This window comes from Aplidium turbinatum, chromosome 13 (assembly GCF_918807975.1).
Source record: "Aplidium turbinatum chromosome 13, kaAplTurb1.1, whole genome shotgun sequence".
Taxonomy (NCBI): Eukaryota; Metazoa; Chordata; class Ascidiacea; order Aplousobranchia; family Polyclinidae; genus Aplidium; species Aplidium turbinatum.
This window is the reverse complement of record NC_137484.1, coordinates 12,772,709-12,787,799: the sequence shown is the minus strand read 5'-3', so window position 1 is coordinate 12,787,799 and position 15,091 is coordinate 12,772,709. Positions and strand designations below refer to the sequence as shown.

Sequence of the window (15,091 nt, the reverse complement as noted above, 5' to 3'; positions counted from 1 at the left end):
TATGCCCGTTCATGTGTAAGAGCTATCTTTAATAAGTTAATAGCTGTTTATCTGCTAATAAATTTCATACAAATATTGCCCTAAAACTGTTTTCAGAAAGCGCTTTAATCCATTATTTGAGTGTAATTTTTTAAAAAATTTCTGGGGGAGCATGCCCCTGGACCCCCTACCACTTTTATTGCTTCAACCCACCAGGATGCGCCAATGCACATCAAGTGGCGATGGCTTTAAATCAAACACTTTGTTGTTCTCTTCAATTCATCAAATATTTGGACCCCAAAATTTTTTTCTGGCTACGCCATTGGTCCGCTGTTTGGAGCTCGGTGCCACAGGTACATGCAACTAGGCCCGTGTCGTAGCCCCACTCCACCATTAATTTTTAGCAAAAAATGTCACTTGATAAGGGCCCCCACTTTCAGCTCAGCCCAGGGCCCCATAAACCATTAATCCGGCCCTGCCCCAAGCCCATTTAGTAGCTACATTTTGAGACAAACTCTTTCAAGTGTTAAAATGTTTGCCCCCCAACAGTTGTTTTTGACACCTTCTTTTTAGTTACGTCACTAGCAAAAAATGGGAAGTTTTTCAAACGTCAAAGCTGCTTGGATTATTATGCTGGTGATAAGTTCTCTTGATTGCTGTTAATCGCATGAATAAACATCGCTGGAACGCAGTGATGCCAAGACAAAGTATGCACTATTGGTCCAAATATCCAATCAGTAAACCTGCCCTTTTTTCACATCGATTCAATGTCTGCAGACGTGAAAATGTAAAAAGTACTGATTGGCTTAGGTCTATTCTCAAATTCAATGCAGCAAATTTATACCTTTATACGGAAAACGTGGTTTATAACTTAATCGTGTCAACATTCTACAATACATTAGTTAAGATTAGAAACGTAAATAATTTTAAGCACGTAAAAGTTGCTAACAAATATTAACATTTGTAATTACATAGTACATAGGCTTTCGTAGTCAGCCACTCCGGCCATAGCGGAAGGTAGCACTTCGTCAGCAAACGTTGCCGTTTTCTATGTCAAAACAGAAACTTTCGCCGTCTAGGCAACGACAAAAGTTTACGTTTTTGTTCTACATACAATATTGTTCGCGATAGATAAAAGCCAGTATAATTATTAAGGCACTTTCAAAATACATCACGCTCTAAATACATCTCAAAATTAGCGGTAGGACTTAACCGTGCAATGGATTTAATTCAAGTTACTTAAGGAGAAATTCCATCTTTACTGCAAATCTCATGGATCAGTTCTAATACCTCAGCTGAAAATCCCTCTACTTATCACACAAATGAACACGGGATGTTTCTATTGTCGATGTGCACATGCTCTTTCAAGCGGCACATAATGTGCTGAGTATGCAAAGCTGCCAGAATTTAGCTTAAGGCTTCTCGTGATCTTGAAAACGATATCGTGACTAATTGGTTTAACGACCAAAGCTGTGCTCGTGGTTAAAACCATTAGCTTCTACTGCATCTGATTGCCTCCAAAAGCATTGATGAACGAATTCGAAAGCTCTTGTTCAAACCAAACCTAAACCTGGCAGCTTCACACATACAAATCTGACAACAGAAACATTGACCCAGCTCCCGGTAATGTGATTCGTCAGAACCTCTCAATAAAATCGTGGGCCTAGGCTTACTGGTGAGCATTGAGAATACGCTGATGGTTCATTTTAGGCATCACAGTCTGTACACGGCATTTCAAAATTCCACACCAAAGTCTATTAACAAATTTGTAACTTATGTATGCAGCAAAATTGTAGCAACCTTTCGTTGCCAATGTAAAAAACAATAGAGCCGAACAAACAATGATTAAATAATAATTAAAAAAGGTGACTCAACGAAGCATCATGGAAAGGAATTGTGCATGATATACTACAATGAAAAGCTGGTGCATGATCGCGGTCAGCTGCAAGCGACGTAAGCGATTGTGAACGTTCGGCCAATGACTCGGCTACAACTGGACATCAAGTTTCAAAAAAAAAAAAAATAGCCTTTTCCGTATGAAAATCCCTGGAGTGGTTAAAATTGAACCAAATATCTAAAAAAATATAATTCGAGCATATTTGGTTCAATATTGACTGTGCAACGTCGACTTGAGATATTGACTGGCACTGTGTTTCAAAAATAATGTAAAAGTTGAACCATGAGCAGATAAAACCATGTCAAGCATCTGAACTAATGTATGTTGCTTGCCGTTTGAGCACTTTTTCAAGATCGGCAACAGTACAATTTTTTATTCTTTGCAGACCACAAATGGAAAATCGCCAAGCGTGAGTCCATAGCTACCCACGTGGACATCCCCAGTGTCATTGCCCTGATAAGGCCGAAACCGTGTGCCACTGTTAGCGGTTACCAATATGTTTATGCAATAACATGTCCGCATGACACGAACTGTAGGCTACATACATCGGTAGCCTATATCCATGAGTCAGCGAGCACTTAGATTTCGCTCATCTAACAAGTACTATTAAAGGCCATATACTTGGATGTTTATCGTACTTGTGTCAAACCCTCCTGAGAGTGTTTTAAAAATATACGTAGATGTTCTAACGAATTTGACACCAAAATCCACGACGCTATTCTCTTCAAATTCTGCAATCCTCCCCTCACCAAGTAGTTGTCTGCTGGAGGTACTTCGTATCTCTGCTTAACCAAAACCTGATGTGCCTTATTTCCTTAGCTATGTTTAGTTCGTTTTTTGCGTTCCTTATTTCATGTATTTTGTATATGGCTATCAGTTGCTCAGACGCTTGACAAGGGCTGACATCCTTTATAGTTTTAAACGTTCGCAATTTTCAATTTATTTTTGTATGTTATGTTGCCGGGTTTTATCTGCTAACTGTACAACAAAGATACCTGTCTACCAAAATACTGTACTGTAAAACTTAATCCACATAAAAATTCCATTGAATTGTTTGCGATAAAATAGCTAACTGCAAATGAAACTGGAGTTAGGTAGGCCTACCGTATTTACAGTTTTGAATTTTGCTTTAGTAGTCTTCCAGGTGGTCTTCACTAAAATACTACGGAAAAAAATATTTTCTAACTAAACCCTGCTGGATATATATCAAAGGCTTATCACAGTGCAAGAAAGCTCTCCTGGCCTGTAGCCAACAGAACGCAGTTGCAGTTCACCAATTAAAATCAAAGCGATGACGTCACTGGTTCCATTGCATCACCAACAGGAACATGCCGCTGAAAACCACACAGAATGACTCATGTCGAAATCTTTCACGCAATAAACGGGTGATCGTGCTATCATAAGATTAACTTTCAGACTTTCAATGATTGCTGTTGCACGACAATTGAATTGCAGTCGCTGGGTTTTTCTGACAGGATTGACTTCATTGACTGTTGCTCATGTTGAAGGTTCCCAACCTGCAAATAATAGCCAAGTCAATTCACATGCATGGTCAGGCAATACGTCACTCAATGTTGTAACTGAAGATATTACTAACTTTGAACACTTATCTAAACGTAAACCAGCGAGTTTCCTTAATAGTTTTACAATGGTTGTGTCATGACAATGGGGCAATGTGTCATGACACTTAAATGCACGCGTGAAGGTGGACACGAAGACTGGCTTCTTTGTTCCTTGCCTTCTTGTCTACTAAATCTTCAACCACCGAGCGTAAGCTGGGATACGACAAAAAAATAATACTCATAGAGCTGTTGCATCGATCACAATGACTGCGACTTATGTCAAAATCGAATTTTCTTCCGCATTCAGAGAAGTGTGCAAGAGAAAAAAATCAGAAAGTGAACTTACATTCGTAAAATCTCTGACCCGCTGGCGACTTCACTTTGAACCTCTTTCAAGCTGTTGGTGGCTTTGGCCAGGCCTTCTTTCAATTCACGGAATTGTGTTTGCCTGTTTCTGCTGACGGGGGCTGGAGCTTGATTTGGCCGCAAAGAATGATTGCTTGCTGTGTGTTCCAGATTGTTTGTTTTTGTCGAAGGCAACGGCAAGGAAGATGCTTTTCGAGAACTACAAATAGATCAGTCAACCAAGACTTGAAAAAAAAACGTCACACTCGCTAAACATTGGTTTGCGTTTTAAAGTTAAAAATTGGGTTGGGCTGTCATGCTATTTACAATAAATATCGATTTTTAGCAATGGCCGGTGGTTACTAACCGTTCTCATGCTCCACTACTGAAGATTGATGTTTTTGGGAGCACTACGAAGTCGTGCGGAAGCATTACAGTCAAAAAAATAATAATATGGAAAAGCAACAACACCTTAACCAAGATTAATGCAACTTTAACCTAACGGAAACCTTGGGTTTACTTATGCGATATGAGAAGTTCAAGTCAAGACTTGGTGAAAAGTAAGCCTGTATAAATCGTGGCATTCAAAGAATTAGTTTCAAGACAATAGCAGGTCTCCGATTCATGTTAGTCCCGAAACTGGTTTCGCACAGACAAGTTCAAGTCAATAGCATTAATGGACGGTTAATTCTAACAAAAGGCATGGCCCATTTTGATGGCCGAAAGTTTAGTTGAAGACCGAAGGGTTGCAAAAAAAGTTGAGATAGTCGCACTTTGTGACTTTCCTGAAAGAGCTTTGCAGCTCTCTGGCTGGAAAGCGCTGGAACAATTGAAAACTTCATACGTTTCATCTGTTCAACACAACTGCCTTCTTCAGGAGTTCAATTTGTTGGTCTATTTTTGCTTACTTTCCTGCAGTATCTTTCAGTGCTACTTCTACGACCGAGAGTTTGTCTCTGTACGTCCTCTGAAGAGCCCGAACGGAGTCCTCCTGCTCCAAGCATCTATCGCGGAGGTTCATCATCCCATTATCGGATTGTTGAATTTTTTGCACATATTCACTCATGTTACTGAAAATAACAGAAGAATTAGAACCAGCCCAATAGCCCATATTACTGAAACAATGAATGGCTGAACAGGTTTGCTTTTTGAAGCAATAAACGTTCTAAATCAACTCAATACAGCACAAACATATGATAGTTAAACATTAAAGTTTCCAGCACGAGAAGAGACTGCAGCATCGTTATTCTTAAATCTACACATCACCTATTTTTCGAAAACATATACTGTATGTAGTGTTTTAATGATTATCCCTAAGAAAGTGAAGACTCGACAACCTCTCACGCCTACACAGCGCTACGGTCTTTCGCACTCTCGCATTGGATGCACACTGTATGTTTTCGTTTTCTTTAAGAACGTTTTGTTTTGTATCGGAACTAAAATAAACGACTGACCCATTCCTAGTTATGATATTCGAAAAACTAATTTGATGTCCAAAGTTGCATGAATTGGCCTACGGGCTAAAAGTTTTTCACACACCAAGTCATGAAAAAAATGGAATAAAATTTCCCAAGTGATGGTTGAGAAACACGAATCTTTCTTGGCAGGATATTTCGATACAAAGCAACATGAAATCACCTGAACCACGATGTGGAGCTCTTGTGGAGTCGCTTACAGGCAGGGACGCTGCTGTCGGTGAACAACTTCACGGAAGACTCGCAGATTTCAGAGAGTTTTTGCTTCTCAAATTTATGGACTTGATCTTCGGCGGATGAAAGTCCTACAATCCCATAAGCAAAGAAATCAGGAGAGAAAATAAGCGCTTCATCAAAAAAGGAATATTAAAGCTATCGGTAACAAGAACAGATAAAAGATAGGATCCATATAAATGGTACGATGATTCAGCAAGTGGTAAGATTACTTACTTTTCAAGTGCTTCTGCTTTTTAAACAATCGGTATGTCACTCTGGAGGACTCCGCGCGGACCTTCATGGTTTCACACAGCCTGTCTTCCGGATGAGAGCCTTCATCCACAAATATGGATGCTGGCGTGTTATCGTGGATCACGATCTGGTTGAGCGTGTTGACTTGGTCGCGTATCACCTCGTAGTCTGTCCGCATCTACAACAGCAAGACTTGAAGAAGCAAAACACAGCAGCGGAACGACAAAACTTACGATACGAAGCAAATTGAGAAACTTCCAAAGGGTTTGCTTGACAAATAAACTTTTTCCTACTGAAAAAGCATTTTTACTGAGTTGCACTAAAGAAGTTTTGACCCAATAGACCGAGTTCTTCAATAAACTTAGACTGTTTGTAAAAATGGCGCTGCTGAGGCAATCAGTACCTGTCTTAAATATTTCGATTTTTCAGTAATTTGCGTGAAATACATCTTTAGCTCATTGACCTCCGGTGGAGTGGACAACATCATTCCAATGACACGAAGCAGAGAGATCTCTCGCTGATAGCTGCAAAAGAAAACAAAATCAAGGGACGAAAGCTTTGCAACCCGGGGTGCTGTTAATTGATTTCATGCATATCTTTCAAGCACCAACCAACATAGATTAAAATTGTCTCGCGTCTGCTGAATTTCTGGATTTACAAGCAGGTTGGACACCTAGGTTTGTCGTTGCAGTTTTTAAATGCTTTACAAGGTTAAGTAATTTGTCACTGATGTCTCATGTATTTCGACAATTTTTAATTGTTAAAATAAACCTCTTTCATTTTGACTAAAATATTGGCCTGACAGACACAGCATTTTTTTCTACAGATAAGTGGATATGATTGTTCTGTAACAGGCATCCTGCTAAGTACCACGCTCATAAAATACCAATGCTACATGTGTTTCAGCTTTCCACTTCTATAGATATTTTTGAACCAATTTGAATTGTTAAAGCCAAAGAAAAGGATCCCGGCTCTACAAAAAAGACTTTGAAGAGTGTTTTCTTAACAGGGTCAAGAAAAATATCAATTTCTACAGAAAAGTAAACAAACTCAACTGTTCTTCAAATATTTCCAATGACGTTTTCAGGCATCCCACTCGAGTATGTAGTTCACTGCAGAGCAGTTCAGTTTTGACAATTCGATCCTTCAAATATGACCTGCACGGGGACATGTACATTTGTTAACGTCCAATCAAATATCAGAAACTCTTTAAATCAGGTTCGAATGCAAATCACATAAATTAGACATTCAAAAACGTTTAATTTAACAAGCTATTCGTGATTATACTAAATAGCTTTACAGTTACAGCAATTCTTCAAACACTCCACTCACATGAACCATTTTACTGCCAGGCGTATCAGTTGCTGGACAAGAAGCAGATATTTAACAGACTTTCCGATGTCGAACAAAGTGCTGGAACAAACCTTGGACAAGTTGGCGTCGTTCTCAAGCGACAAGGACGGTTTCACTTTTGGGGGCTTACCTGAAAATCACGTGATGAGTAGCAGAAGACAAAACGAGGAGAATTTAACTTCAGAAGCGTTGCAACAACTCAAACAAACCAAACGCAACCATCTTCCCAGCCAGGAAGCGCTGCCTTTTTCACATGTTATATCGTTCAAAAATGGCAATTTTTGTTAGTCGGGATTGCGTTTTACGATAAAATGTTACCTCTTGGGTCTAAAGTCTAGGCCATAGCAATCTATTATACAGGCCTTGCCAACGTGCGACCTGTGATAATGGCTGGAAATAAATTCGATTATGAACTTTAGGCCAACGTACTTTAAATCTCTTTGAAATAATAGTTTTGAAAATCCACATTTTCAAAGTGTGATTGCTGAATCTCAAAGCACTGCAAAACCTCTAGTTTTACGATGAAAAATAGCGTTTTTCTGTTACCAGAAGCTCTTCGGATTTCTTGCACCAGTGCCCAAATCTAGTCCATTATTTGTACAAAAAAAATAACAAAAAAGTGTCTCAAAATCAATCACACACAATATATACAAGCACTATATTTATCAACTACTACTCAAATTGTCAACGTATACTAGCGATTCTGACTGCTATCAGATGCAGCAGATCGCCTCCAATTAAACTTAAAGCTTGCACGCAACATGGCCAGTGTACATTGGTTGCCATGCTCGGGGGCAAGCACTGCTTTCTTGAATAATAAGGTCATTGGGTGGTAAATGGCAATGTTTGCACCCTTAAAAAGTATAAAACCGACAGTAAAGGAGCAACACAGACTGATTTTAATACGATGTTTGATGGTAAACACGCATACATCACTTACATGTGTGAGGAATATGTATAGTTTGAAAATCAGAGATATCAACATTCAATAAAACAAATGGACAATCAGAAGAAGTTTTTGGGTATTCTTTGATGGGCTTGAAGGTTTCGATTTCAAACTGTGCTCCTTCAAAAAGCAAAAGCTGACGGCTTGATCGTATGTCCGTGAGCTCAGCGACATGTTCTTGGAAGGACACCAGCCTGTTGGACGTAAACAAAACGCATTTTAATTTGTCCATTGGCAGCAGTGAATGAAATACTGCGCTTCAAAATGGATTTCAAGTTAGTCAGAAACTCGGTTTTAAACTGAGTCGGTTAGATTCTTTCTGAGTCACTTACACGAAAAATCTTACCGGAAAGTTATTGGTAATAAGTTGCTAAACAATTTCTGCCCTTCAAAACTTCAACAAGAATGCCAATGTCACATTTATTGTAGTCTGCAGATACCAGACAGACATGACTCGGTTCAAAAATTGTACTAACGTTTAGTGTAGTTCATTAAGCACAGTGTAAACACTTACAGTAAACATGTAACTCAGTAACTAAGTTTTCCACAGTAATTAGCAGTTAGAGGATTTACCGGACTAAAACTGTAGTTACAATTGTTGATACAATACTCATCAGAAAAAAAAATTCATATTCGTATACGATTGTATCTGTTATTTACGTTTTTTCTGGAGAGATATAGACTCGATGCAGCATCGCTGTCGGAACGGCAAACACATGGACCACCTGCTTCACGCGAATCTCATCGACTTCAGAAAAGTAGCGATCGAAACTCCATATTTTGTGCGGATCACATTCAAGTATGCCAGAGAGTATGGGAATGAACAATTGTTTGAACCCTCTGAAGAAGATTATTTTTGCTCAGCAACGCAATACACAAAAAATCGGGCAGCAGTCTGTTTTCTACGTCACTGTCGTCCACATATTTTTAACAATACAGTAATTTAGAAAGCGTATTGTCACTTTTACAATTTGATTGTAATCCAAAACATTGTGACGTAACGGTCGAGACTATTTGGCTCCAGACATGTTATGCGTCAAAGGTCGCGACAACGTTTTGTCGTTGCCAAATATCGCAGACTTCCCAACTCACTGTGACAGTCGACAAGTTTTTGGTAAATCTCGGCTCCATTCTATCGTTCCACGTTCTGAATGTTGGACTCCAGATATAACACCTGTTGGTTTCTCTGTGGTAATCTTATGCCTGTGGAAAATGAAAATTTAATTATGCCTGCCGCCGTCATTAGCAATTTTTTTTTATATTTTAAAAACTATTAATTGCAAACCTCCAGTCCAACTGACAAAAAGGTAAAAAGAAATAGTTCTGATTTCAGAGAGCAAATGTTCCAAACCAAACGGGAAGTTCACGTCTTATAGAAAGTTAAAATTAACTAAACCGAAAAAACCGTCATGACGTGTCGTAACGTCATTCTTATTGGTGAATTCCCACATTTTAACCTAAATATAACTGGTAGACGTGAGAAAATGTCCAGTCAAAAGAATTGACGTACTTGGTAAACTTTCAACATGCGAGCATTGCAATCGCCCACACAAACCAATACATTAGTATAACACATACATACATAGCTAAGTAACATCATCGGATTCAACATGTTAATTTTTTAAACACGACCAAAAACTCAATTATCAAACTCCATAGCTCCTTGCGAATGCATTTTTTGCGAGTATCATACAACAAACATGTTGAACCGGAAATGTGACTTGGCTTTGTGTGCTTGTGGTAGAACAAGACGACCAGCAATATCTTGATCTATCACTTACATTACTTCTCTGTTTCTTCGAACACCACCAAAGGGACGAAATGGTAGCTGACCGGTCGCAACGTGGTAGAGTGTGACCCCGATGCTCCACAGGTCAACGGTCGCTGAGAACTTTTTCCCTTGAGGCTTTTTCAACACAGCTCTTTCATAAATGTCCGGATGCTGCAAACCAGGAAAGTAATTTATGAATGCTTGAACTAGATTTGGAAAGTAGTTTATGAATACTTGAACTAGATTTGGAAACTAAAAAAAGTAAATTTGCTTCTTTTGGTTAATAATAACCTACATAAACGTTTTAGGCGATTATGGTTTATAATTTCATAATTCACATTATCGCATACTTTTCCCTCAAAAACATAATTTCGTCAAATCAAACGTTAGTGCCAAACAATTTTTTTGGGCAAAAATTTTATCAAAAAAAAACAACATAAAAAGACTTCTCATCACAAAGCCAACTCACCAAATACTCTTCTGTTCCATAAAGAGACTGAAATTGTTCGTTATCTCCGAGTTCTCTGGCAGCACCGAAGTCGGTCAGTTTATAGACAGGAGTCCCATCTTCAGCAAAACTTCTCATGATGTTACCCGGCTTCAAATCGCGATGGACAATCTCCCGATCATGCAGATGCTTCATCCCGGCAGCTGAGGAGGAACGCAACACTTAATAGCACTTAGAGCAAAAAATGAAATTCGTTTGATGTAAGTGGGCATCAAAACAAGGTTTGGAAGTGAAAAAATTATGAGTACATAGTTGTTTAAGATGTCTGTTAAGCCTTCTGCTTTCTTGGCCCTGTCAGCGCTGCGATAACTTATTCTCATGAAAATAACCGATGCAAAACAATATTAAGAACTTTATTTGCAATGAAAAATTTATCAAGTTTGAGTAATATAACACTGTATAAATAATATCTTAAGTTTGTTTTATGTAGCGTTGTATTTGCTTGAGGTTGTGACGTCATACGGCTGAAACTGGTTTTGTCTAGCGCAGAGATTACCCGTATATGCGGCAGTCAGTCTAGACAAGTGTTTCAGCAAAGCTGTATGACGCCAATGCATCATTGACCGTGTCAAGATATTTCCAGATGGGCTTTGTACAGATATTAACTAAGACATGTGCCCTACTACCCATATCATTATTCACCATAAGGTTTTTCTCTCCATTTTCGTTTATTGGATGGTGGGGTAGGACTTACTGTAAGCGGTACTTCCTTTTTCTACCCTGTACAATGCTAACAACGAAACATAATGACAAATGATAAAACAATACTCACTAATATGACTGAGCACACGCGTGAGTTCATCTTCATCGAGCCCATATAAATTCTCAGGATCGTCGAGCATTGTGAACAAACTCCCGGCAGAGCACAGTTCCATAATGATCACATCATGCTTGTTTGAGATCTGCACATTGACCTATGGTTATACTTTACTAGATGCACAACAGTAATAAGCTAACAAGGAAAAACATCTTTTGCTGTACGCAAAGAAAAGAAAATAATTTTGCTGAGGCTAAGTCCGCTGTCTGCATTGTCATAATTAGACGCAATAAGCCCAGGAGCATGCTGAGCATTTCTGTGGTGTCATTGTCAATCTGTAAGAAATTATATTATACCTCTTCTTCCACATCAAAGAGGCGCACGATATTTTGGTGATCGACCTTCCGTAACACGTCAAATTCTCGTTTCCTCACATCAGGCGACCGTGCCATAAAGTTCATGGTGTTGAAAACTTTAATGGCATATTCTTTGCCATTTTTCTAAAAAAAATCATACAAAAGTGGTTCACATAAATGATTAGATTGAATTATAAACTCACAAAAGTATAAGAGATTTTAACTTTATTACTAGCCTACTGTATTCGTTTTAACTAGAAGATGTAAAAATTACTCAACGTAAAATTAGTTTTCTGTTAAAGGCTTGATGCATAGCCGAAAACGTTAGCTTTTTTGTTTTTATAATGTTAAGAGTTGTGGTGTTGCTCAGTCAGTTATTCCCCTTTGTGGTTAAACTAGAAGAGTACTGTACAATAACATAATGCACACTTAAACGAAAAAAAAAAGATTTAATATTTTTTTGTCAACGTTACTATTGCCAATGAAACAAGAACATACTTTCCCTCTTCCTTTAAATACAAAGCCAGTTGCTCCCTGCCCAAGGATATCTGCAGTTGACCAGACATAGCTGGCGGTCGATCGAAGTGGTGCAGAGTTACTTTGGGGAGAATGTGGAATCATAATACCTGCAATAAATTGAACAGGTTCATTTCTGGCATATTGTTACTCAATAGCTTGAAACCTGAAACTAATATGATGTTGAAAACACTAATTGAAAGTAGTGACTTTAAAAACGAGTTCCCATATATGCAATGGCACTGAGCTAATCTAATCTAGAAATGAAATGACACCAGCAAAGGTGCATCGTCTCTGTTTTCAAAACATCACTTGAGGCTTAATTTTTAAATACAGAAGTGCTCAGTAGCATACTGGCATTTAATGCTACATATTATATTATTACTATAAGCCGCAATATAAGCCCAATTATGATAAAAACACCACCTCCTGCAAGTGTAAAGTTCTATTGATGTGCTCACTAGGGTGATTCAAACGCCCCTTAAAATTTCAAAAACTGCCTGGGACTGCCACAAATTTTTTTATGGTGGAGGCTTGACCTGAAATGTATTTTGCCATCAAAATTTTCAAGATTGATTAACTTTTCACACTTGCCGTTTTCGTTTTATCGTTTTCCAAAAATTGTGAAAAACAGTGAAAATACTGTCATTAAAGTAAATATAAAATATTTAAAGTAATATAAAATGAATTTTATTTCAACCAAAGACTTGTTTTGCACTTTTATTTCTCAGGAAAAATTTGCTTTACTAGAAACAATTATGTCCATGTATACTGCTCACTGTTTAGTTGCATTGAGTTATAATATAAATGAAAGTCTCTGGTAACCATAATATTTCATGCTTGTTACCAATTCAACCATGCACTTAATGAACTACAATATCACCATTTTTTGGTATTCATAAGATTAAGAGTACATAGTTTTAAAACATGAAGTGGCTGTATTTATGGTGTCGTATATAGCCATTCCATACAAAAAATTGTGTACATTTCACTTGCACATAGCCATGTACACAATCCTAATGACTATGTTTCACTTTGCAGTTTTAAAATGAAAAAAGTTTGGGTGGCTGTCTGAAGATGATAGTAAAGTGTAAAATGTGATGTGAATGTATTTTACGCTAACTGACCACTGCAAAAATTGAATAACCTCTATAGTTAATCATGAAACCTGTTTGACAACCTTTTTTTTTCTAACTGAGACTTTAGTTGAGACTTTTTCGTTTATTTGATTGACCTCTATTATAAGATAATTCTTTGAATAAACACATGGTGTTGTGAGGCTCTAGAAATCTCCAAAAAAAGTTGTCTTGTCTCTGAATTGGGATATCTCCAGATGGCGTCTCTGAATCGGATTCTCCAAATAGTAGCAGACTATGACTACGGTATGCTTCCATAGATAACAAATCAAAATTTGAGGGGACATGTTTTGAAGTATCAGTGCTTTTATGGCGTAAGATAAAAGCTTTGATTTATAGTCAATCCAAAGAAAATTAGATTAAAAAATATCCAAAACACGATTTGCTGATTTACTATCAGTCACACATACTTTTCATGGCTTAGACCAGCTATGGCCAACCCAAATGCTGCCCTGGGCCAAAATTTCTGTTTGTGTTATATAGAGCAACTGCAGGAAGAAAATGTTGTAATATTATTCATGAGTGCCGAAGTTATGAAACACTAAAGGGGATGCATGGTGGCAGGCAGCTACCTTGATCTGGCCTACGTCGGCTATGCAATGTATATATATATATTGTTTGAGATATTCATGCAGGCCAATTTGTTTTAACTGTTTAGTCACAAAAAAGACACTTTGTTCCTCGGATGATGAGCACAGGAGTCAAACAATCTTCTCCACATCAAAATTTACGCTTTTTCTATTGAAAACACTTGTCAACTGAAATCAAGACAGTCATTAGTGGTAACCAGTCCACTTCTGCTCATTGAAGCTGATAAATAAAACACTTCGGATCGAGAGAATGGTAAATGGAAATCAGAATGAAGGCAAAGTAATATCCATCAGGCTCAGTTCTTTCATCTCTGACGCCAATACATGTCCTACCAGTCTATCCCTACTATGACAGGTGTGGACTGGATATGGTATCAAAGACTGCCAAGTCTAGTAACCTTTTGGTGAAGTATGAGAAACATCACCAATCCAACAAGTCAGGCTTAAACGATAGACCCTTGATCAGGGTGTATCAAGCATGGCAAAAGTTTGAATTTGCTTTAAAAAGAATTTGCCTGATACAACTAATGTATGATTTACTTTTGCTATACGATATAAAACTAAAAACAAGACATAATAAACAAAGCTATAGAAGTCTTTCAAATGGGTCAAATAGCAGCCCAGGAGCGGATATACTGTAACTGGATTGGACTTGCCGCTACATTTGTGCGCATTCGTACCCATGCATTAAAAGTAATGTAAACACAATGTTTTATGAGTAATAGTTGCATAGTACCATAAATATATACGGAATGGCCCATTTTGGCTAGTCCAATTCGGCTGGTTCTATTCGGCTAGTCCGATTTGGCTAGTTTCCTATTCGAGTACAATCTTTCTCGGCTAGTTCCCTATTCATCAAATTTTTGAAAATCCAACCATAATCCTTCTGTAATCCAGCAAAATCCTTAAGTAAATCCAACAAACCAGCCGAAAAAGACTGCAGCCGAATCGGACTAGCCGAATCAGACCAGCCGAATCGGACTAGCCGAATAGTAGCAGACCCCATAAATATAGCCACCACCTTAAAAAAATTACTTGCCTTTTGAAACGCATCACCTACAATGCCATGACGCACCAAGCAACTTTAGCCAACTGTACACCAATTCATAGTAAATTTACCTTATTGATGAAAGTAAACAAATGCTAATCTGTAAAAACAATTTAAAGTCTAAAGCCAGTATTGAGAAGTACCATATATTAGTATTATTCAGGGTTCGATCTTGACGCTAGTCCGCTAACCAATGGCTAGAGAAAATTTGCGCGGACTAGTAGAAATGTTGCAGTACTAGTCCGATTGGTTAGTGAAAATATTTGCCGGTGAAAAGTTTTGGTTTATAAAATGGCAATTGGTGACGTCACTCCATGAAATACTGCAAAAATTTGCTTGCCAGAGGCGAAATTGCACGAAGAAGGCTGCAAAGTCGGTCAACTG

The 15,091-nt window shown here is 38.1% G+C and overlaps 1 protein-coding gene across 1 annotated transcript; it reads right to left on the bottom strand.

Annotated features, from left to right (window-relative positions):
- Nucleotides 1-2,904: 2,904 nt before the first annotated feature.
- Nucleotides 2,905-14,809, bottom strand: LOC145781909 (serine/threonine-protein kinase TBK1-like). Its single transcript, XM_082593603.1, has 17 exons — nt 14,699-14,809; nt 11,916-12,043; nt 11,418-11,561; nt 11,077-11,206; nt 10,266-10,447; nt 9,807-9,967; nt 9,118-9,228; nt 8,686-8,865; nt 8,020-8,219; nt 7,059-7,209; nt 6,782-6,883; nt 6,130-6,250; nt 5,709-5,904; nt 5,422-5,563; nt 4,692-4,853; nt 3,785-4,003; nt 2,905-3,393 (listed from the first exon to the last, which is right to left on the bottom strand). Exons 2-17 carry the CDS (start codon nt 12,036-12,038, stop codon nt 3,360-3,362), a joined length of 2,358 nt encoding a protein of 785 aa, XP_082449729.1. The 5' UTR covers nt 12,039-12,043; nt 14,699-14,809; the 3' UTR covers nt 2,905-3,359.
- Nucleotides 14,810-15,091: the final 282 nt, after the last annotated feature.